The sequence below is a fragment of the Mus caroli genome, chromosome 16, assembly GCF_900094665.2.
Source record: "Mus caroli chromosome 16, CAROLI_EIJ_v1.1, whole genome shotgun sequence".
NCBI lineage: Eukaryota > Metazoa > Chordata > Mammalia > Rodentia > Muridae > Mus > Mus caroli.
This window is the reverse complement of record NC_034585.1, coordinates 22,501,224-22,526,260: the sequence shown is the minus strand read 5'-3', so window position 1 is coordinate 22,526,260 and position 25,037 is coordinate 22,501,224. Positions and strand designations below refer to the sequence as shown.

At 40.3% G+C, this 25,037-nt stretch overlaps 1 protein-coding gene across 1 annotated transcript in view; it reads right to left on the bottom strand.

Moving 5' to 3' along the window:
- Tprg1 (tumor protein p63 regulated 1) overlaps positions 1-25,037 on the bottom strand; it is a 137,963-nt gene that overhangs the window by 105,140 nt on the left and 7,786 nt on the right. Inside the window, exon 2 of the mRNA XM_021185635.1 lies at positions 2,498-2,728. Coding sequence (XP_021041294.1) covers positions 2,498-2,719 — 222 coding nt within the window. The 5' untranslated portion in view covers positions 2,720-2,728. The remainder of the gene's footprint in view (positions 1-2,497; positions 2,729-25,037) is intronic.

Sequence of the window (25,037 nt, the reverse complement as noted above, 5' to 3'; positions counted from 1 at the left end):
TGACCTCATTCGCTTGACACTTGTTCACCTTTTTTTTTAAATGCTTATTTATATTTCACATATATGAGGTGTTTGCCTGCATGTAAGTGCACCATGTGAGTGCCTGCTGCCTGTGGAAGCTGAAGAAGATGTCTGATCCCCTGAAACTGGAGTTGCAGGTGGCTATGAGCCACCATGTGGGTGTTGAGAAGCAACCCTGGATCTTCTGCAAAAGCAATAAGTGCTTTTAACTATGAAGTAATCTCTCCATCCTCCTGTGGGTTTATTCTTAAGACAAAGATAGTATGGTTTCTCTTACCTGCTTCACTGTGTTGTACAGGGCCATAGTTCTTAAACAGAAGCTGTAAATATCTAATGACACATGTAATAGCTTTGGGACTGTGTCAATTCATCTAAACAGGAACTATATAATTTAGATTTCCCTGTATGTTTCCAAACGGGAGGTAGGCACAGGGAAATTAATTTCAAAAGACAAACATGAAACCAATTGTTTTACTTATTGAAGATCAATTCAATTCACTATGCACAACAGCACAGTTAAGGAAATTGCTGCCCTGGCTCACTTGCTGGCAAGGAGCATCATAATACCAACATCTCCTTTCATTACAGTCTGACATCATCCCTAAGATTCTCCTATACACAGTTCATTGGCAAAGGCACTTGCTTCTGAAAGTGACTTGCCATTAAGATTATGGTGGTAGAGGTTGGTGGTAATGGTCAGTTTTCCTCATGAGTTCTCCTTGTCAAGAGGAACTCTTTCAGTTTTGCCATAATGGTATTTCCTGTTCCTACTGTAGATAGCTAACTGGTCAATCCCTGCCACCTTCAGGACTACCATGAGAAGCAAAGCAAAGGTCTGAACATAGACTGTTCATCCTGCTTTCATAGCTGGACCAGCTCCAATCACCAGGCCCTTATGCTGAACCACAGGTTTGTACATTTCCATCAAACCATGGCTTCATCCATATCTAGATCATAAAACTCCAAAGGGTGCTTATATTTCCTTTGCAGTTCCATCTCCACTTAACTTTGCATATTCAATAAAGTTCACATATTTTGGAAAACAGACCATATGCTTGACATATGCAAAAACACTCACACAAACACAGATAACATAGCACCTACCAAAGTGCCTTGCACATAAGAGTCTACGTGATGTTTAAACACACACATATTCATACCCACTCACACATTCAGTTGCTTTAGTTTGAACTTTATCTTAAATGAAATTATATAAAGTCACTAAACCAGAATTCATTCAGGGTTGTAAATCGCCTCAAATTCTTAACTTCCACTTATTTATGATATTGGGCTGGAAAATATATTTTGAAGGGTCAGAAAGATGAAGATAAAAGTGATACACAAATCAGAGAACCTGAGCATGATCTCCAGAAACCACACACCACACACACACACACACACACACACACACACACACACACACACACACGTCTCAATAGTGTGGGGCACATATATAACTCCAGCACTCTTGTTGTAAGGTGAGATGTAGAGATGAGAGAATTGTTCAGAAGCTTTCAAGCTAACTAGTCTGGAGTATGTATCATGGTAGATGAAAACCCCACAAGAAAGTTCCTGTCTCAATAGAGTGGAAGATTATAATCAACTTCCGAATGTTTTCCTCTGCCCTGATATTCAAAAGCACTCCCACATGTGAAAGAAATGAAGAAAGACAAAGACAGAGAGACAGAGACACAGAGAAAAAGAAGTTTATTTTTCAACAAAAAGGTGCCCCATGTATGCATAAAAACTGTATTGTCATGGTGCACACTCCTGTACTTTTCCTTCACTAGCTTATGGCTGTTGTGTTAAGAAGAACTTAGGAGGACTGCAAAAGATCAGTAAGTAGAAAAAACAATCAACAAAGAAGTAATAAATCCATGAAGTGCTTTCCATTTGATCCAAATGCTAGAAATGTATTATAGTAGCCTTTTACACTGCTATGTAAGCCTTGTCCGTTTACTTTTCTGGATCCAATGTTCAGGTAAGAACTCTGAGCCCCACACTGCAACTGCAGACAGTCTCAATTTCAAACCTTTGCTTCCATATTAAACCAGCATCCTAGCATCCATCCTGAGATTCAGCTCAGCCTCCGCAGCACATTCTACTTAATAGTCTTATGTCTTTCTAAAAGAACGAGGTCATAGATTTATCTTCTAGCTACTATATTGCATGTTCTCTAGATAATAAGCATTAATTCTTTGAGGCTAGATTTTGCATACCTACAGGAGTGAAGTCAAAATATAAAGGCCACAGGAATTGAATCTCTTTGATATAATATGAGAGATAAAAGTTGATGGGTCTGGTTTGTCTGAAGTTTACAGCCTTCATTCATACAATGGGAATAAAGACAACTACATGAGGCTCATGGTGACTATTAAAAGAGGTTTATAATATGTAACCCTTGGCCAACTGCAGTACAGAGAAGATGGTAAGATTTCAAAAGAAATTTTGAATAGAATTGAAATCATGATTTTACCCGTGTAGCAAAGTACTTCCGTGAAACATAGGGCTGGCGATAAGGATTGGGGTACAGTGTCGCTTCAGTTATACTCTGCTGTCTTGAAATCCTCCTTGATCCTGGGTCCTTGCCTGAATTCCCCTCCTTTGTGGACAAGTGGTCATTTTCAGAGGGTTGGTCCTCTTCCTCTTGCTTCAAAGATACGGGCTGGAATCCATCAAAGCTCCCAATTGTTGCCATTTCTTTAGCCTAAAACATTGAAATAATCTTTTCATTAAATGATAAAGCATCCCACCCATATTCTGGCTATGGAAAAACAGGTTACAAGGAGCAAAAGATCTTCCCAAAATGGAAACGGTCATACTTTAATTGAACAGAGGCACCAGTGGATAGTGCAGGAGCACTGTCACCTAAATGCAGGGCCTTTACTGGGGCAGAGAGGTAGACACGCTCAGGTCTGAGAAAATGAGGTTGTGAATCTCTCCTTTTCCTCCACTTTATTACTGGAACATAAACTGAACATAGGAAATGTAGCATAAAATTATGGCCAGGTAATTTATCTTTGGGATTTCCTGGCATTTTTGTCTAAAACTGCCTGGTTTGTATTTAAAAGTGAAAAAGCAACAAAAATGCATCTGACCAGCTCCAGGGATTGGTGTGAGAATGTGTGGGTTGAGTAAGGATGCCCCTCATAGGCTCATATTTTTGAATGCTTGGCCACCAGGGAGTGGCACAACCTGAGAAGGATTAGGAAGTGTGACTTTGTTGGAGTAGGTGTGGCTTTATTGGAGGAAGTCTCATTGGGGGTGGGCTTTGAGGTTTGAGAAATCCAAGCCAGGTCAGGTACCTCTCTCTTCTTGTCTATGGATATGATGGAGAACCCTCAGCTACTTCTCCAGCACCATATATATCTGTGTGCTCCCACGCTGTCTACCATGATGAGAATGGACTAGATCTCTGAAATGGTAAGCTGACCTCCAATTAAATGATTCCTCTTATAAGAGTTGTCACGGCCATAATGTCTTTTCACAGCAACAGAACACTGACTAATAGGATATAAACCACCTGGAACTGTCATATTTTCAAATCGAATGTTCCAATTCTAACATTTTATTTTAAGGAAATGATTCAGAAAAATTTCCAAAGATACATACACATACTGATAACCTTGTATTACATTCTTTGATAACACAATTATGTCTAGTAGATAAATACTGTATGTAATAAATAGCAATATTAAGCATTAGTACAACTTTGCATTTAATAGAAAATAATTTAAATAAGACAAGGATTCTTCATTGGACAAATGTATGTCAAATACAGTGCAGCTCTTAAAATATGAATATGTACTTTACCATAGAAAGATGTCCAAAATATATTTTTATTTTTATGGAAAAAGAAAGTTATCACACATGAGTTGTATTGCTCAGTTGTGTTAAAAATCACTCATAGAGAAAGAAAGGAAATTTTATATATGTATTTTCCTGTGTGTATACATATACAAATATACACTATCTGAAACTGAAAAAGTCAAATAAAATGTTAAAAGTAGTTAGATCTTCATGATGCTGTTGTGGTTCCCTCTTTAGCATTTAAATAAAAACAACAACTCAATTTCTATTTGTGAAATGTCTTATTATGTTTTGTTTTGCTTTATTTATAAGGACAAAATAGAAGGCACATGCAGCCCTGTAAAAAGTCTGCCTGATCGATCTAGTGATCTCTTTTCTAGCAGAGTAAGAAAGCCACATGGGGACATTGCCTATGCCTAGGAACTTTGTTCAATCATCCAATCATCCCTACCGGAAGCCAGGTACTAATATGTCCTGGAAGCAGCCTTCATGCCTAAGTTCACCATTAACAGTGATATCATAGTCTCAGAGCTGCCTCTATGTTCTTAATCAACTAAAAGGCAGCTTTAATTCCATTTCCTCAGCTCCTCTGAAATGCCAGAAAGTAGGGTGGGGGAAGCCTAGTTTGCCAGCATATTTTCACCCTTTAAAATTGAGACAAACCAGAACATTCAAGAGAGGTAAAAATAGCATGATCACACAGTGTTGTGGAGAGCCCTTTCCTCCTAATTGAAATATTGTCTGTGGGAGGAAGGAGAGAAGCTCACACAGCCAAGGCTGAGGAAGCTCAGAAAGTTACAGGAGTCACAAGGCTCCTAGCCAAGGTTTCATAAGTAGTAACAACACTGGGGGAGGGGACAGGACCCTCCAGCCAGCCAAACAGCTAACAAGTTCTGCAGAGAGCTCTGGGGAGGCACTTTCCTGCTAGGGTGGGCTTTGATGATGCAGCTGCCTTTGAGTCAACTATGTTCCTGTTAAGTAAAACCTCGCCTGTGTTACTATGGGCAATCATCCCAATAGACTTCCCTAAGTTAGTAGACTTGCACGCAATCATTTATCTGGTTAGCTGTCCATGCTGTATTGGAGGTAAATAGATTTTGTATACATCTCTCCACCTAAAGTAACACATGTACATTGCCTAAATCCAAGCACTTGGGCATAAGATGATGCTATTAGCAGTTGTGTCAGAATGGTGGGAGTAAACAGAACCATCTCTGGCAACCGTGGATGTCACTTTGAGGGAGTTGAATTCAGTAGAAAATACAGTTGGTTAAACTTGTAGATTGCCTTATGCAGCTCCCATTCCAGTTTGCCTTCGCTGATCCTCTCAACCCTGGTAGCCACAGTCTTGTTTACTCTGGACACATCCCTCTGAGGATACAGAGAAGGGAAGTACCACCTAAGACATACTTGGCAGTACTTATGGACATGCTCTTGAGTCCAGGTTGCCTACCATAGGCCTTCCTTGACTATTCACAAGGCATTTTAAAGGCAGGTAGGTACAAAAAGGCTGAAATTGGGCTTAGAGAATAAAAGGGATGGAGAAGCAGGAGAAGGAGGGAGAGAGGGAAGAAGGGAGGGAGGGAAAGAGGAGAGAGGAAGGGAGAGAAGAAGGAAGGGAAGGAGAAAGGGAGCGAGGAAGGGAGAGAAACAGAGAGACAGAAAAAGACAGAGACAGAAAGACAGAAAAAGAGACAGAGAGAGGCAGATAGACCAAGAGACAGAAGTGCACTTTGGCTTTGCTAGCAGTTCTGTACTCTATGCACGCGGGTTGGCACCTCCTTTACAGTGGGTGTTGGAAGGAAACGCATTTCCAAAGTTCTCATGAAGGAAGGTTTGTGTCACTGGGAAGGGAAGCCTGCTTCTGTATTTGTGCACTCTGTGAACACACTAACAACAGACATCTGCTCAAGGCTCCTGTGCCTGGAAAACAGAGGGAGGATTTAATTAGCACCACTTCCTCTCCCCCAGGCTGTCTTCTCTGGAAACACTTGGGGAAGGCAGCACTCTGAGCTCTCGAACTGTCTGAGATCCAGGAACTGAGGAAACTCTCAGCTCCATTTGCATTCTTAAAGCCTTAAACCTTGGAAGCTCAGCCAGCCTTCTTGGTTGGAACTGAAATGCTCAGCAACCATCAGGGGGATATCTCCAAGGTCAAGGAATAAAATTCTTCAACAGCCTCCCCACTCAAGGTAGAGGAGGGTAGGCTTCTATCTAAGCATCCCATGTGGTTTCTCAGCCCTGACAACTACCAAGTCAATAGAAAGAGTCCTCTCCTCACTGCTTAGAAACACTGTCTACACTGAAATAGTAAGGACAGAGAAATCAACACAACTACCAAATCCTGCCTAAATCCAAAGGCCCATTGCTTTTGCGATGCAAATTCTACATGACAATGAACTTATAGAGAGCCACTTAGAACTGGAAAGGATCATCATTCTCTGATGTGGCCTAATAGACTTATCTCAACCTATATTATTCGAGTAGATGCAGCCCAATGTTATAGAGAGGTAAATATTCTCAGCTTAGAAAGAATCGTGATGTGGTAGCCACTGTTGGCTATATCTCATTCTGGGAATTTGTGCAGTGAAGATCTCACCTAAGAAAGAAAGGTTTACAATATTGCTTGCTTATTCTGGGTGGAATTACTTAAACACTGAAGAGGTCAGCTCAGGAACTTTGGAAAATTCCACCAGACCCCTTCCCTCCTGGAAGAGAAAGGTCATACAGCACATAGACACCAGTCCCCTCTGGAAGGGAGAGGCTGATTACATTCCTCAGACCACAGAGGGAACCGATCTGCTGATGAGGGAAGCCCAGAGCACATAGACACATTCCTCAGGAAAAACTGTTAGCCACCTGCAGATAAGGGAACACTTTGCTACCTCATTCCCTAAGAACCAATCAGCTTAAAAGTCACACTGTTCTGTCAATCACATTGTGCCTAGTTGCTGATGTTCTATTCTGCCCCTAGAAACTGTATAAAAACTCACTGAATGGGCCGCCCGGGGTCACTTCCTCTCCTTAGGGTGCATGATGACCTCATTGGGCTGGAAAGATAAATTCCTCTTGCTTTTGCATCGATCCCTGGCCCCACATTGTTTATATGGGGGTCCCTGGTAAGATAAGGCTTGTCAGAGTGGCTTGTCAGAGTCTTACAACACCTAATAGTCAAAGACATCTACCTACAGACATGAAAAATAAAATCTCAAAAGGTAGAGCAGCAGCATGAGGACAGAGAACAGGGGCTCTTGAAAAAATTCAAATGAAAACTGTAAAGCAGCCATTGGCCTTTGCAAAGAGATGATTCAGATTCATTGAAGGAGTGAGATTAGAAGAGATTTCTAAAGATTAAGTAATTTTACTGCCATATATGTAACTAAAAAACACATATAGAAATAAATGCCAAGTGGTTTCCAAAGAATATGCTACTTTTCTTTTGGTTAGATAATAAAAGTTCTGAATCTCTCAGTTGTTAGAAAAAAATCAGAGCTAATTTTCACACACACACATATATATATATGTGTGTGTGTCTGTGTGTGTGTATACATAAATATGTATGTATATGATATGCAGAGAAGTTACTTCTAGATCTTTGTCTAAGTATAACTGTCTCTATACAAAACTTCAATTATTCCTCTGTGGCTTTTTCTAGTATTTCAGAATCATGTAGGGTATAAAGTATAAGTAGAGGATTATCATCTGCTCCAAGTCTTCCATTTTGTAAACACTGGCACAGAACTGCAGAAATGAAGGACACATTTAAGGTCATGCAGCTTCTGGGATCAGAACAGGAAGCCATGGCTCACCTTTTCCACAACCTCATCATCTTCCACAGCCCCATCTTCAACTGCCTCATTTTTCTCAGTCTATCTTCCACATCCCTCATTTTCCACAGCCCATCTTCCATGGCCCTGGTCTTCCACAACCTCATCTTCAAGTCTCCAGTTTTCTGTCTTTTCCTATTCTATAATAAGTGAAATTTAGCCAAAGTCCAGAATTTCCCTGTCATGCATAGGGCTAGGGTTCCACACCCAAAGCAGAACAAGTCAAGAGGATACAGAGAAGGAGTCCTTTAAAAAGGCTTTGGCAAAATGAAGGCCCTGGTAAAATGGAGGCTCTCTGGCAGCCATAGGATTGAAGACATAGCTCTATGAAGCAGGACTCATCAGCAGTTTCTCCAGAGTAAGTCATTACTGTACCCTAAAGCCTTTCTTACTCCCCCAAATCAGGGTCCAGAGAGCTTTTAGGATTCTGTAGCATGTTTTGCAGTTTTATATATATATATATATATATATATATATATATATATATATATATATGCTAAAAACAACGCTTTGGATTTTTTGTCATAGCAGAAAATAAGTAAAATGTGTAATATACCCAAAACCTGCTATACTTAAGAGAAAAAATAAAAAAGTATCAAAATATTTCAAGTTATAGGCTCATATTTTTTAATTTAACTATTTTTTATTTTTATGCACATGTGTGTAGGATCCCACCAATGCCAAAAGATGGCATTAGACCCACTAAAACTAGAGTTATAGCTGTTTATGGGTACTGGGGATCACACCAGGGTCCTCACATGCAATTAACCACTGAGCCATATCTTTAGCCTCAACTCATAACTTTTATTGGCAATATTATTACAATGGCAAGGCCCTCAAATGCACGAGGGTCTCGTGCCCACTGATATTATATGCTTCTCTGGCTCAAATCTACACCCCACCATTCACATTTCCGAAAATGTTCTGCTCATTTTTTTCCGATCTTAATCTTTAGAGTCAGAAACATCCTCCCAAGAGTGTTTTCCCCTTCCTCTACCCCAGAAACTCCATTACATTCTGGAGGTTCTCTCCTGTATGGAAGCTATACAATCAGACATAATCATTTCTTTCTCTTCCAAAATCAAAGGTAGAGGCAGGATGTTGATCCCAGAACACATTTGTTTCTCAGGGACATGAATGGAAAGCTATTCTGAGAATAGATTAGCTGAAAAGGAGTAGCCAGCTACATTTGCTTGGCCAGGACTTGAGTCAAAAACATAACAAAAGACCTTGGGAAAATGTCCTCTCCCAAGAGTTTGATGAAATAAATAAACAAATAAATAGATACATAAAAAAAACATTTTGAAAATGTGTCATAGTTCAGATCAAGCACACAAGACTGATATTAACCAGAGATGAGTGTAATTTAGAGCTCTTTCATAATGGGCCTTTTCTCATGGCCAGAGCAGTTCTGTTTTCAGACCCCTTACCTAGATTTCAGGACTGCCTGAAATTTCAGTGAAGCTGCACAACCACATAAACCCTCTTTCACTGCATCTCCCCATTACTGGCACCTTATAAAGTTACGTACAATTTTTTAAAAGCCCTGACATGGGTATCTTTAATATCTAAGTGTGAAATTAATACTGAAAAGCCCAGGCTCTTCACTGGTCCCTAATACCTTGGGAAGACAGGCTTCCTCAATACCAGCTCTCATCAATATCACCTACTACTGTATTAGTCCATTCATTCTGCTATAACAAAGTCCCTGAGGCTGGATAACTTAAGAACAACAGGAAACTATTCTCATTGTTCTAGGTGGGAAGTCCAAGATGAAGAAATTGGGTATTACATTTTGAGAAGGGACCCAATAGTGTCCTAACATAACACCAGGGACAGAAATAGGGAAAGCACCTGACTAGTTAGCTGCAGCACTTTCTTTAGCCATATGATTTTCAAGAGTCAAAAACCTATGGTCTAGTTACCTACTAAAGATCCCACTTCATAATACTAACACACATGGAAATAACATAGAATGTGAATTCTGGACAGTGCACAAATTTGAACAATATGTGAGAAAACCTAAGCCCCAAAAGATTATGTGACTCTTGAGTGAGTGATTAAATTTTAAAAAGTTAAATACAGACAATAAAATTCAAATTAAGGCATCCTAGGACAACAGTATCATACCCCAGAGAATACTTATGCTCTGACTTAGTCCTTAGAAACATCTTTAGCTTGTTAAGTAGAACTCTTCATTTTTCACAGGTTGCTATGTAGGTGGTAGGAGAGAGAAAATGTTTGTTGCTGTGCTGTGTTGCACTCAAAGGTGTTGACTGTTCTTCCCACTGTTGGCGCGGCTACCTACACGAAGGGGTTAACATTCACCAGGCATGTCCCCAAAATAAAAATCCACTTTTAATTCTGACATTTTGTAAAGGTAATTTATGTGAATTTATGTGTGCAACCTTTCTGAGTCTCTGTGCAAGCAGCCGAGGGATGTGTGGTGGATAAACAACAATACTCCAACACCTCGCAGCTCTCCAGCAAGCTCGCTTCTGTGCCAGTGCAGATAAGAATATTGGCAAATGATTCTCCACAATTTCACATTTTGTGCATTAGTGATAGCAGGCTAGCAAGGATGCTGAGTCCTGGGGTAGGATGAGCAGAAGGAGGGTCTCATCTCTCCCAGCCCTTCCTGAGTCAGATGAGCCCTCTGCTCTGCACCTGTGCCTTCATTTCAGAATAGTGGGAGGGGGTGGGGCTGGCGAAAAACACAGATCTTCTGGGGAGGCACCACAGGCTGAATTCACAGTGACCATGACCAAATAAGTCACTTCCTCACTGCTGTAGTCTGGTCGAAAAGAGGGGCCCGACTTGGTCTAGGTGAACTGTTCACGTAGAATCTGCAGAAGGTGTCTGCAGGGAGAGTGAATGGAGCCTCCAGTCTCCAAACCCATTTTAGTGAGAGCAGATCTGTTTAACTTCTGTGGAACTTTCTTCTTACCCTTTCATGTCAGCGAACAATGGCACTCAAGTTTGAAAGCCGACAGAACAAATTATATTTACATTTCCTTCCAGCTCAATGACTTTACAAGATCTTCCTGAATTTTGTAGTTATAAACCCAGGGACATAGCAAAAGGATTCTCCTGATGTGTAAATGCTGTGAGGCCAAAGGCAGAGAGAAGAGTATGGTGATAGGCATCAAACTGGATGAACATCATGGGGATTCGGGGACAGTGTCCTCTGGCTTCCCTCTGCATAGGATGGAAACCCACATGGACCTGAGCTGCTAGAGACACCAACAATGGAGAGCAGGGCCTTTGGCCAGGCCACAGCCAGAGATGGGTGAGCACCTCTGTATCTATTGATGCATTTAGAAGTAGCAAAGAATTGAGAGGTGCATTGAGCATCTTACAAAACATTAGTGCTTAGGAGGTTCATCAACACTATGTGAGGGAAATTTGGTAGAGTTAAGAGTATTGGTCTTAGACAAAACTTTTCTTACACATCTTTAAGAGCACTTCCACCCTCTCTTTTAATCTGGATTAGCACTTTGGTATTGATCACAATGTTCTCGAACTACCATTCTTTTTTCTGTCTTTACTTGTGGGCACAAGCAACTCCAGAACAGGATATGTGCTACATTCATCTTCATGATCCAGTGGTTGGTATGGGCAGGACACAGATTTGCTGGTGGATGAATGGCTGACCCTCTTGTTTCTCTGTAACGTTTGAGCTCTGAAGGGCATGGTTGAGTGCTCAGGGACTACCTATGAACTGAACAGTGTGGAAGCATGCCCATAAACCTTCCCTACACACAGTCTCATGTTACAGGCTGGCTCCAATTTACAGAAGATCACAGACTAGTGGAGGTGCAAGGATATCTGCAAGTAGTAGCAGCCTTTGATGACTGAGCTGTGGTAGCACGTTATCCATGATATATGGTGGAAAGGAAGAGAGGATGGCTGGTGGGTGGGGAGAGAGATGTAGAAAATGGTACCTCAAAGCTAACCACATATGAGAGGATAGGCTGAGGACATTCCAGACAGAGGTATGAGAAGGTGTGTGCCAAGGAGAGAAGATAATATAGTATGTTTAAGCAACATGTCAGCTGGCCAACCCCAAGCACTATCCTTGGTGAACTGGTTATACTTGGTGGGAAATTTTTTTGGTGGGTAACAATGAGAAATCCTCCTGGCACTTCCTCTGAGTTCCCTTGTGTTTGAATTCAGTCCTCCATCCATATCTGCAGGGAAAGTTTTCTCCCAGAAATGCAAACAGAGTCAAGGTCAGCACTGTAATGACTCCATTTGCATCAAGGATTTCATTAAATTAAAGATGTAGAGGTCATAGAGAAGTAAGTCCCATTTGTGTTCAGTCCAACATGACATCATCTATCCATTTCTCACGTCTTTCTTTCCAAGCTAGCAAACCCTTTCTTGACTCTGTGTTTATTTAATCTGTCGATGTCACTTACACACCGAGGTACCTCCAATTCTTCCCTTTACAACCCCATAAACATCAACTCTAGAAGTAAATGTTGATATGAGCCTACACAGGCTAGTCAGAGGACATTTGGCAGAAAGAATTTGGAACACAGAGTATAAGAAGTCCTTCAATAACCCAGGAACAGAGTTGGGAAACTTTACTCAGGCAGTAATTGTGTCCTACTTTGAACTGAATTAACCATTTGTGACATAACAGTAGCAAAGTGGGAAGAAAAATAGTTCAGCACAAATCAATCATCATACTTCTTCCTTGCACACACAAAAGGGAGATAGGAAAGAATGCAAAGTAAACGCCATGTGCAAGTAACCAGCCAAGAAGAGGATGCTGGTTCTGCTATGCTTTAGACTGTGAATAGGACTCAGCTCTTCATGCATTAGTGAAAAGAGAGCAGAGAGGTCCAAACAGGCAGCCAAAGCTGATAACTCGGATCCCAAGGCAGCTCTTTTCTTCTCTCTCCAAGCACTACAGGAGCCCTAATTTTGAATTTGTTGATTTGTATTAAGAGGAATGCAATAGCTAGAAATTAGAATAAATCTCAGTCCTAAATACATCAGAGAGAAGTGTGTGGATTATTGTCCACCAAAGATTCCTATATTCCAGTCCAATTCACACCAGGCAGAAAGAGAAGCCTTTCCACAACCACATACTCTCAGAAGACGGCCTCCATATTAAGCCAGCGATGATGTCTCACATGCAGACTCAGTAAAATTCAGGGTAAATTATTTATTCAACATTGATAGTACAGCATTTCTCTGAAATAAAAATTTAAAAAGACGATAAGAGGGGGCAATTGCAGGTGACAGGGTCAATTAATATATACTAGGAAAAGCTAGTCCATAAGACCTTGAGAAATACATAAACAGTAGTCTTTATTGTTCTAAAGAGGATTTTGTGAAGAAAATGTTTCACTGAAGTACAGTGTGTGCGTGGGCTGACAAATCATCACAGAATAAATTCACCCATGCCACATCCCCAAGGTCAAGGAAAGGCATATGAATGGCTTCCTGGAAGCAGTATTTCTGTTTTCAAAAGTTCATATTCAATCAGTACCATATGACAGACACCAAGAGCCCTGACACATATTTTCACAAACATCATTAGTCACTTTACAAATAAGAAGGCAGGTCCTGAGCTGAGAGCAGGGGAGTGACAAAGCAAATTAGGGGTTAGAGCAGAGCTCCTGGCCCCTCTTTCCTGTTCCCAGCCTCTGATTCCTAAGAGCAGCTATCCTCTGAATCTAGAAAAATCTGCTGTCCACAGTAACTCATTTCTTCTTGAGTCAGCACTTAGTTCTGCTCTTTCACCATAGAAGCAGGCTGCAAGCACTTTCCTAAATACTGCTTAAAATCATATTTAAACCATTGCTTCCTGTCAGGGACACCCAATATGCCAGGCACAATGATAAATACTTTGGTGAATTAGCCAAGAGACTCTTCTTGCTCTTTGGCAGGCAGATACATTCTGATATATTGCTTGGTAAGGTGACGTGGTGTCTCTTTTATAAAGGTGGTATCACATGGGTGGCGAGGGACCTCCCTCCAATCCTGTCCTTGGAGGAACAGTGGAGGCATTTGTTTGACAAGAGGGAAAATATAGAGACTCTGACAGTGAAAGCTTGGCAAAGCAAAGAGCACTGTGATTTCATTAAGCAAAGGTCATACGAGCTCACAGAGACTGAAGGAACATGCTCAAGGCTTACCCAAGTCTGCACCAGACACTCTGGTTATATACTATAACTTCCAGTTCAGCATTTTGATCTTAGAAAGCCTAAGGGGAGTTAGTGAAGCTCTTGCTTTTCATGGCCAACCTTGTCAAAAAGAGAAAAAAAAAGTGCAACCGTTACTGACTCTGTCCTGCTTTGTTGGCTCTGTAACACACAGCAGGCTGCTTGCTGCTGCGTATACATTTGCTCAAGAAAGTTCTCACAGAGACTGAGGCTATATGGGCATTGCCCACTCCTTGTATCTCTGAGCTCTTTGACACTGCTGCCTGTTGCAATAGCCATCCAGAATTTCACATCTCCTCCTGTCTCTTACAGCTGGGCTGCTGGGTTGTTACCTTACTTGTGAACTATAGATAATTCATAGACATTGCTATAGTTTAGCATAAAATGCCTCCACATAGCCTTGTGAGTTTGAACGCTTGTTCTCCAACTGTGAACTAAAAAGTTGTACAGCTTTTAAGACATAGGGCCTAGCTGGAGGTTATGGGCTCCTGAGGGGAGGCACTAGCCCAGATCATAGTTCTAGTCCAAACTCACAGTTCTCTGATCCACTGAGGCATAAACAAGTAGCCTCACATTCCACTCCAGCCATCACAACTGCCATTAACTCTACCATACTTTTCCTACCATTACGGAATGACCCCTTCTCAATCCATGAGCAGCAGCAGCAAGTCCTTTGTTGAGTTGCATTGCCCAGTCCTTTGTTGAGTTGTGTTGTACAGGTGCTTTGTCACAGTGGTGAAAAGAACAAGTGATACTGAAGGTGTCTTTCCTATGCTAATGTGACAGGCTGTTGTGTTCTGTATCTCAGGAGACTCAGTCTCTCATTGCTCAAATGCAACCTCTCAACTGCCTGAATCTCACTCTTCTATCGGCCATCAGCTCGCTTGTTCAGACTGTAGATGATCTATACAACTGTTAACCAGTTACCATGATCTATTTGAACTTGTAACTCATCATAGAAAAAAATAAATTTCTCATGCTTTTACCTCATCCTTAAATGCATTGGTCTCTAGTCAAATTCCAGGGAAATATCACAATAGTAAAATTCCTCTCGTCATAAAACTCCTTGAGTCACTTTTCTTGCCCAGTCCTTAGCCATCAAACACTTACTTTCCCTGCCTTCTGAATTAATAAAGAAAGAAAAAGGAAAAGAAACATGACTGTTCCTAGGTCTGATGGAGGAGAAGCATGTGTGGGAGAGCATGGCCAGAAGCAGGGATACCTGGGAGAGTTCAGAGGGGACATAACCAGACAGAATCGTGTCATGTGGGGAGAAAGAGATGGAAGGGGATCCAGGAACTAGGTACAACAGCCAGGAGGACCAAGGGTACAAAGAAAGCAGGTAACCAAAATGGTTGGATTATACAGGGAAGAGTATCTCGGCCCCTCAGGCTGGAGATTTCAGGGAAGGGGGAGGGGCATGTGATCCAGGAGAGCTCTGTAACATACAGGTGGAGACTGAAGGGTTGCAGGAAGAACCTGGAAAACAGGTTCCTATTTTGCTATGTCAAGTAGGTACCTCAGCCATTTGTCCCAGGATTTAAGTCTAACACCTTCACATACCTCAATGCAGACTAAACCTGCTACTTTGCTCCATTTGCATTGTAGTAGCTGGTAGTTAATAGCACAGTGGTCACTGATGGACTATTTAATTGTCACCTGTGGTGGTTAGTAGTGATAACTGTCAACTTAATAGAATCTAGAATCACCTGGGACATACCTACAGAGACCGTCTTTATCAACTGATGTGAGAACATGCATCGTGATGAAGGGCAAGACTCTTCCTTCTCTTGATGGGGATTCTGAACTATATGAAATGAAGAAAGTGAGCTGACACTAGCAAACTGCCTTGGTTTGAGTTTACTTGGCTCAGGGAGTGGCACTATTAGGAGGTGTGCCCTTTTTGGATGAAGTATGGCTCTGTCTGGGTGGGCTTTGAGGCCCTCCTCCTAGTTGGCTAAGAGAGTCAGAATTCGTTTATCAGCCTTCAGATGAGAGTATAGAACTCTCCGCTCCTCCTCCACCATGCCTGCCTGGGCTATCATGCTCCCACCTTGATGATAATGAATTGAACCTGTGAACATGTAAGCCAGCCCCAATTTAATATTGTCCTTTATATGAGGCCTTAGTCATGGTGTCTTTTCACATGGATAAAACCCTAATGATGACACAGATATTCCTCGCTCTCTTGTTTCTCAACTGTGGATGCAATTTGAACAGCAACTTTGAGCTCCAGATGTCCTGACATCCCTGCCATATAGGATTTGACTGTGTATTGAGATATGAACCATAAATATGTTCCTCCTTAGGTTGCTTTAATCAGGGTATTTTGTTACAACATCGGGAAAAAAAAAGTTTAAGAATGTGTCCCTCCATTTTATTTGGATGTACAAATACAGATGATTGTGTCCCTCTTAATGTCCTTGCTGGACTCTGAAATAAATCCCATGGTAAGCCCATGGTCTGAGCAGTTACCTGCCTATTGAGATTCATGTCTCACTGTCTCTCCTATAAGCTTTCTTCTCCCATCTCTCGGATCCTCTGTAACATTCAATCCTTGTTTCTTCCACTCCATTTTGAGTCCCACTTACTCACCAGCCTCCTCCCTTCCTTTCTGCCATGATTCTCTTTGCCCTAGAGTACCGAGAGCAGAAACAAGCTTCCCTCAACTAATTGCCATTTCATGGGTCAGTTATCCCTCAACTATATCTTCCTGTAGAGTATGTCGAGTTCTTCAGAACTACTTACTTGGTATATTGTAGCTCCCCATTCATTGGTCTTAGTTTTTTTATTCTCTCCTCTAATACAGTCCTTGATGATGTTAACAGGGTTTTATTGGTACTCAGGAATTCTTAGCACCAAGTGGAACATGTCAGATGTGTTCCTTATGTATCAGCTGAACAAAGGACTACATAAGTGATGTCTTCAAATTGATAAATATATGACAGAAAATGTGAAGGACTGCCCATGCCTTGGGCAGTTTCAACCTATAGTTTCTGCTCACAGGAGGCTGAGTGGGTAGGATGACTGGAGTCCAGGAGTATAGGTCAGTCTGGGCTAGAGAGCAGAATCCTTCTAATTAAAACAAATGAACGAAGGAAGACAGAAAATGCAAACAATGAATATCTCTCTTCAAGTGAGTCAGACTGACATGATGAGAGATTTGAGGTCTTTCTTATAGGTCCAATATCCAGCATGCAATTTCTAGAAGCCTGTCATGAATAGCAATGTAGAAGAGTAATTTCTATTGCTTGCCAGGCACCATTAGAACTTGTATCAACAAGTACTTTGTCATTGCCCAAGACTGGGTTCTGTGCACAGTGATATTTGGTAAGCGAAAGACCTAGGTCTGCTTTGGCCCTCAGGGATGCGTACAAAAGACAGAACCTGTGTGTAGCACAGCACACATAGTCACAGAGGGTGCCCCAGAGATAGCTTGCACCACCAGAGACAGGCAGAACAAGAAAACCCTTGCTTCATCCTGAAGCCACCTGGAGAGACAAATGGTAATCACGGTCCCTTTCCTGAGAGCAGTTCTAGTGACAGAAGGGCAAAGGAGAAGCTTATCCTGAAGCCAGTGGACAATGTTCCAGCAGTTACACGAGGACCATGGAATAATACCAAGAAGAGGACCCTAGAGCAGTGGTTCTCAACCATCCTAATGCTGCAATCTTTTAATACAGTTAGTTCTTTATGTTGTGGTAACCCTCAATCATAAAATTATTTCATTGCTACTTCATAACTGCAATTTTCTACTGTTATTAATTGTAATATACATATCTAATATGAAGAATATCTGATATGCAGCCCTCAAGGGAGTTGGGACCTACATGTTGAGAACCACTACCCTATATAGTTTTAACAGTAGATACTGTTAACTTTTCACTGTGGGGAATTATCACTACAAATGTGTTGGAGAAATAGTGCAATTCACATGAAATTCCTAACATGGCAAATGCTAAGCAAGGCAGCATTTCAGAGTGACTAGCTATAAGGTCTCCTGAGAATAGTATCATTTTAAGGCCAATTGACCCACTTCTAGCCTGCCTGGGAGATGCCAGGACATTGAAATGAGTCTATAAAGTTTCACCCAGCGGAAAGAAGAGACCAGGAATCTAGAGCAACACAGATGGTTCTTTGAAGTACTAAGTACTGAGATGAAAGTCATTCCGCATTAGAAGAGCCATTTGGATTCACTCGAAGATGACTTAAGAAAAATAGAAGGTTAGAATGTTAATGAAAACAAAAAAGTCCAAGATAGTTTTACATTGGATTGTCAATGAGCAAGAGTGACATCTGCTCTTCTTTTTGCCCCCAAGAAGAAAAATAAAAAAATGAAACAACAACAACAAAACAACTCCGTGGTCTTCAATGAAGGATTCAGGAAAATGATGCAGGAGGGGTAGTAGTTCAAGGCAAGCCTGGGACACATAGTAACTTTGAGGCTGGACTGCATCTCAATAATAGCAAAAAAGCATACATAAGAATCACAACTATATACATACTGTGTACATAATTGTGCCCAGAATATTAGAGAGTAAAGAAAGTTACATTTTGATGGGCAACTTACTACAAACACAAAACAGTGAGCAGTGGCAGCCAGAGTGCATAATAAATGTTCTGAGAAAGTTAAAATACCTGCCCAAGACAGCCACACGTCTCTACTTCTCTGATTGTGTGTGTCTGGGCTGGGTTACTGGGAAGAGATTGTATTTGGTTTGGGTCAGCTTTTCTGTAAATGTATGTAGTCATTCACTCACTGACGAAGACAGAATAGAGATAAGAATGAGAAGAGCAGTCAAAACACTTATATAGCATGCGTGGTCAATATTGCCACTTTTGTTTAGTAAGAGTACATAGAAGTTGTAATAACAACTGGACATGACTCCAAAATATTCTAGGAGGGAAGTTTGCCTGCTTTTTCTAACACTTGAGGCTGTCCTTGCTTTGTACTGTTTAAGAGTTTTCTCTTTCCTACCTGACTAGGCAGTGTGAGACTCCAAAAGACCCCTGCATTTGACTGTCAGTCTCTGATTCATTCTTCCAAAACTTTGTCAGGAGATAGGCTCATTAGAAAATGCTGGACAATAGTCCAAGCCAACTGTCCTCCGGGTAGCAGGACCGTGGTTATAGAATCTTTAAACCAGGAAGACTTTGCCCATTCCGGTTTAGCATCCCAGTTATCAGATGTCTCCAAGATTGATGACTTGATTGCTAAAAGTCTTTCCTAACTATAGGTTTAAAACTCATGATACAGAGAATGAAGTCTGTTAATCAGTTACCACATCTTCATGAGCTCTTTGGAGAAAATTGAATTCATGAAAGAGAGAGGGAACCCTGGAAATATATTTTTCTACAGGAATGTTTTCAAATTACAACACTCCCATGGTAAGTCCATGCATGGCCTTTTTTTCTACTTCTCTTTACGATAGGCAACAATGTCTCATTAATAATTAATTTTCCAACAGAAAATAAAATCTACCCAAAGTTAATGTAGGTAGAATGTTATACAGCCATTATAATAAACAGTATACAAATTATCGGAAGGACCTCACTATACTTTTATTTTTATTCAAGCAACAAAATAGAATACAGCACATCACATAGCCTTGGGTTTATAAAGGTAAAATACAAACACTTAAGGAACACACTTACTACCACATTCATCAAAGTGATGATGCTAGTCTTCTCTGGGTTGTAGGAGGATAGACTTTTTCTTCTTTATTATATTTTCTAATTTTCTACAAAGAGAATTACATAAAGAATATCTAAGGAGAAAAAGTATTATGCTCATAAAAGTATTGAGGATAGAAAATGCTGTTCTTTGAGCACCCACATCCTCATCACAGACTTCCCTTTCCTCAGAACATTCTATTATGGAAAAATCTGTTTCACACAGAAAATATATCAAAATCTGATTTTTGGAAAATCTCAAAAGCATCAAAAGTCAGAAAAAGACCAAAGTGAATACCAGGGAGAGATTATACATGATATTTAGAAAGTCAAATTGGTAACTTATTTTGGTGCCCTTTAATATATGTTTTTCCTTCAGAAAATAAAAATTAAAGGACCTTTGGAGAGATGAGGAAAGACAATGTGTTCTGGGAAAGGTTTTTTTATACAAGAAGTTATGAAATTTGTTTTCAGGCCAAGAAGCCACAAACCTGTTATGTAAATGATCTGAGCATATTGCAGAATGATATGTCTTAGATAAACTTAGTGCTTCCAAGAAACCAATCAGTCTTCTGAGAACAAAAGCTTCACTTGCAGATAGAATGGACACCTTGGCTTGGCAGAAAGGTTCCTGATCAAGCAAAAGTCCTGTCTAGTGAAGGATATGAAAGACAATGGAGAGGTGGGACTGACTGCTTTAGGTTTGGGGAGAGAGAGCAGTTCAAAAGTGCTGACCAAGACAGTATGCACCCTGACCTGACCTAACCCTTAGGCTTAAACCCAATCAGGCACAAACCAAGCAGAACAAAACTCTTCCATTCTTTCTTTCCATGTTACGCTAAACATCTACAACACAACCTTGAAGGCTCAGGGAAGAGGGGGAAGATTGTAAGAGCCAGAAGACCAGAATATTTCCTTCTACACAGTGTCTTCCATATATGTCAGGGGATCTGCCATATCTCAACAATATAGTTCTCTAGATAAGATCTGAGTAACAGCAACATGTGACATGCATGTGTGGATGGAGGGAATTTCACTAACCTCCACCTCTAGATTAAAAGATATAAGCAATCAGTGGCTGCTGAGAGAGGAAGAGTAAGTGTTCTACAGAAATAAGCCCTATGATAGGTAATCTAATGCCAAGGGGCCAGCCTTAAACATACAAGGAAATGTAAATAAATATTTGGTGTATATAATATAATTGTTCTCTACATTTTTATATATTATATAGACTATTTTTATATATAAAACATAATATTTAAGTATGTAAATTATAAAATATAAATATATATATTATACCAATATGTAATATTTTCTAAATTTATACATTATATAGAATATTTATATGTAATATATAAAACATTAAATATAAATATATGGAAACTAGATAATATAAATATATATAAATTTATATATAATTAGGTATGTATGTAAATATATATAAAGCAGTAATAATTAAAGAATAAGAGCATATGAACTTTATAGAGAATGAAAAAGACATGGGAGAAGTTAGAGGGAGAAGAGTTTTGAGGGGAAACCATGTAAAAATAGTACTCATGTGCAATTCTAAAAAAATATAAAAAGGTCAGATTGTTTCTTCTAAAACACATCTTCACTGTGGTTTGTGGTATTGTTTGTATTTGTAATGAGCTGAGTTTTCCATCATCAATAGTTTTTAGTTTTCTAATGTTTCCCATTGCTTTTAGTCCCTTACATCAGCTGCCGGGTGGAGTAACAAAAGCCAGAGAGCTGAGCTTTCTCCATCGGAGCCTGAAAGATATCTGCACTTTTGATTTAAGCACAATGTGTGGGTTATGTGTCAAGATCCCTCACCTATGATCTGAAGACACAAATGTTAGGGGAATTAATTAAGCCAACCCTTTCACAAGATAATGGACAAGAAGCAGTGAAGACATAAATTGATTCATTTTGGGCAATCAATATTTTCTTCGGGAACAGCATATCAGAGGTAGAGAGAACTTCGGAGTCAGATAGACCTGGGCTTGAATCCAGGCTCCACAACTTACCAGCTGCCTGAGGTCACATAACAATTAAAACCTCTCAACTTGAGTTTTCTCAACTGTGAAGTGAATCCAAAATATGCCTTAGGGAGAAGTTTAATGACTGTGTGAGCTAATGGGTCTAAAGAAAATCAGCAGAGTATTAAAATATCATTGGAGGTCAGAACATAGCTTTTTAGGTGGCGGTGTTGGAGGGGGTGTGATAGTCAATTGAATCCAAGAAATATATCAGCAACCATGAGCCAAGCAGGACATGAAGCTGCGGTGGAGAAGGCTCTGGGTCAGCCCCAGCCTGGAATTCTGAGTTCAGAGAGAAGCTGATTTCAGCCGTTGAACATCATCTTTCATTGGTTTCACAATGAGGCTACTCATCAACTACTTACTCTCAAGATTCCCTCCCACACCCAGGAGAGGGATCTTCCCCGGCCAGAGTGGAATACCCAAATTGAGACTAGCGAGAAAACTTAAAAGTCATTTACAAAGGTGACCAAATAAAAAGAATAAGACTGGGAGTGTCGTAATATATTTACTTTAATCATCTCTATCCCATGATATCAGAACTTTCTGATTTGGGTTTTTTTGGTTCAAATAAACTTGTAAGTATTTGGAGCAGGAATAGGAAATATAGCATCATAGCAGTTACCCATATTCTACCCTCCTTCTTCAAGAGCAAAAGCATTGCATGATGGGAACTTCCTATCTCGTTCATTATATAGCCAATGAAAGCAACACTTTGGAAACAGTCTCTGTGGGGTACTGTTCCAGATAAAACACCTTTCCTGTTCCACCAGCCTCAACATGGTGGGTCTTGTTCTGTAGCCTCTGTAATAGGCCAACCATCGTTTCTGGGACTCCTTTACTCAGAGAAAGCTACCATTTAGGGTTTCTCTCCCACAGCCCAAGAATGTGATCATTGTTCCTTGCGTAAGCTACTTAAGTTGAATAGTGAATCAAAAATGGATTTCATTGCATGCAATATGGAACCTAGTGGGAGAATAAGTAGCAGCACTAAGTTAAAGAAGTTTTAAAGTCTCAGCACTCAGGAGGTAGAGGCAGGCAGATCTCTGTAGTTTGAGGCCGGCCTGGTCCAGGCCAGCCAGTATCCTGGACCTCAAAGCCAAGGTACACAGAGAAACCCTGTCCTGTCTCAAAAGACCAACAAAAATAAAAACAAGAATAAAAGTAAAGGTACTATCATATAATATACTGTGTAGATACAGCCACAGTAGTAGCCATATCTCCGAAGAAAATTAAACATGAACAAAAAGTCACAGAATCATATTACATGAAAAACTATGGCCAAAGGCTACTTGTACTCTGTGGTTTCATTTTAAAACTCGGAAGTGTATACAATAATGAAATATGAAAGGTTTTTACATTAATACATTGAATTATCAAGTTGAAGATGGAGCTTTGAAATAAAAGAAGGCTCCCGAAGAGGAGCACCCTACATGCACCATGCTTCCTCCCAAGAAACCCTTCTCTACCCGCCAGCTGGGCTCTCCGGCATTCCTCTCTGAAGGAAGCAAAACTCTGGGTCAGAAAGCATCCTCTGGGCTCTCATCTTTCACACCCACTGCTGACAGCAGAAGACCTTAAAGGAATAGCTGCTTAACTGAGTGTGCTCATGGCGGATCCCATTTGTTCTAGAGCCGAACACGGAAAAGAGGGTGAGGGGACTCATAATTGAGCCCCCGACACTGCTAGCTAATTGAGTAGATGCTGACCTTTACTAGTGAGAACTGAGAAGTCTGGGAGCCACTGCGCAAGGGCTCCTCATCCATACAGGCTGAGCTTAACACTAGTGTGGATCCACATTCCTCACCATGCCGCACAACCGCAAAAGAAACCTGTCCTTGAACTCAACAGTGCAGAAGTACACAAGTCAATGATTTTGATGTAAGCCTCAGATTTTTTCAACAGTTACCTTTTCACGATTTTTTTTCTACTTTGAACGAAGAGAGCCAGTTTCACTCTTGCGTCACACAGCCCTTTTTTACATTGTAGGAGGAAATCAATACTGACCGAGGCAGCACTGTGACTCAGTTCATCTTAGCCCTGTGGCCCTGGCCCTATCATTCATTATCTGCACGTACAGATTAGAGAGCAAAATCTTAGAAGTTTTCTGGGGTCACTCAGAGTGTGTGTCGCAGAGTTTTAAACTGACCAAAGGTCTCTCTGCTCCATTCCTTTATTTTCCCACAGAAGTTGCTGCATCACATAATGAATAAAGAGTAAGTTCTTTATGCCTTGGTGAGACGGTGCGTTTTATATGTTCTCTCTCTCTCTCTCTCTCTCTCTCTCTCTCTCTCTCTCTCTCCTCTCTCCCTCTCCTTCTCCCTCTCTAAGTGATGTAATCGTTGTGCTATTAGACTTTTAGATTAATTATAATTATATCATGATGTATACATATGTCAAAACATCAGCTGCATGGCATGACCAATAATATATGCTGTTTTTATTGTTAGTAATATCCCAATAAAGATGGAATCAAATAAATAAATTCTAATAATACTGTGCTAGTGCTTATAGGATCCCATTCTACAGCCATACATTGTGATTTAACTAATCCTCCATAATTAGTTATTAATTCCATTCCTCTATTGTTTGATTATATGACTATGTGCTAAATATCTCTATAGTTGGAACTCATATGCCTCAATTTATTACTCAATATTAATTCCTAGTCATGGAAATTGTGAGTCAAGATACATAGATTTTAGTGTTTGATTATTTGTGACCAAATTGCATTTCTTGAAATGCTTGACCAATTAAGATTTTAAAATTTATTTATTTTAGTTTTAGGGTTTTTTTTTCACTTTTTTGAAATATAATTTAATTACATCTCTCCCTTCTCTTTCTTGCCTCCAAACCTTACCATATATATTTTTAAGTATTTATTATTAGTTATGTGTGCATGTATGTGGCTGGGTACCCACTGAAGTCAGCATTGAATATGCTGAAGCTGGAGATATAAGTGGTGTGCTGCACAGTTACATGTGTTGGGAACCAAACTTGGGTCCTCTGCAAAAGCAGTGTTGACTCTTAACTGCTAAGCTTTCTCTCCATCCTCATTATTTTTTAAAATTTTATTCTTTACCTTCATTTTATCCTGACCAAAGATTTCCCTACCTCTGCTCTTCCCAATCTTGCCCCTACCTCTCCTCCCTCCTAGATCCACTCCTCCTCTATTTCCCTTCAATAAAAAAAGAGCAGGCCTCCCAGGGATATTGACCAAATATAATTTAAATTTAAATAGAATACATAATGGTCTGCTTTATGACTATCTGCAAAGGGGTTTTCAGCTTTCAACATATTAATTAGCCACTTAAAAATGTTTGCCCATATATCCAGAAGATGTTCCAACTGGTAAGAAAGACACATGCTCCACTATATTCATAGCAGCTTTATTTATAATAGCCAGAAGCTGGAAAGAACCCAGATGCCCCTCAACAGAGGAATGGATACAGAAAATGTGGTACATTTACACAATGGAGCACTACTCA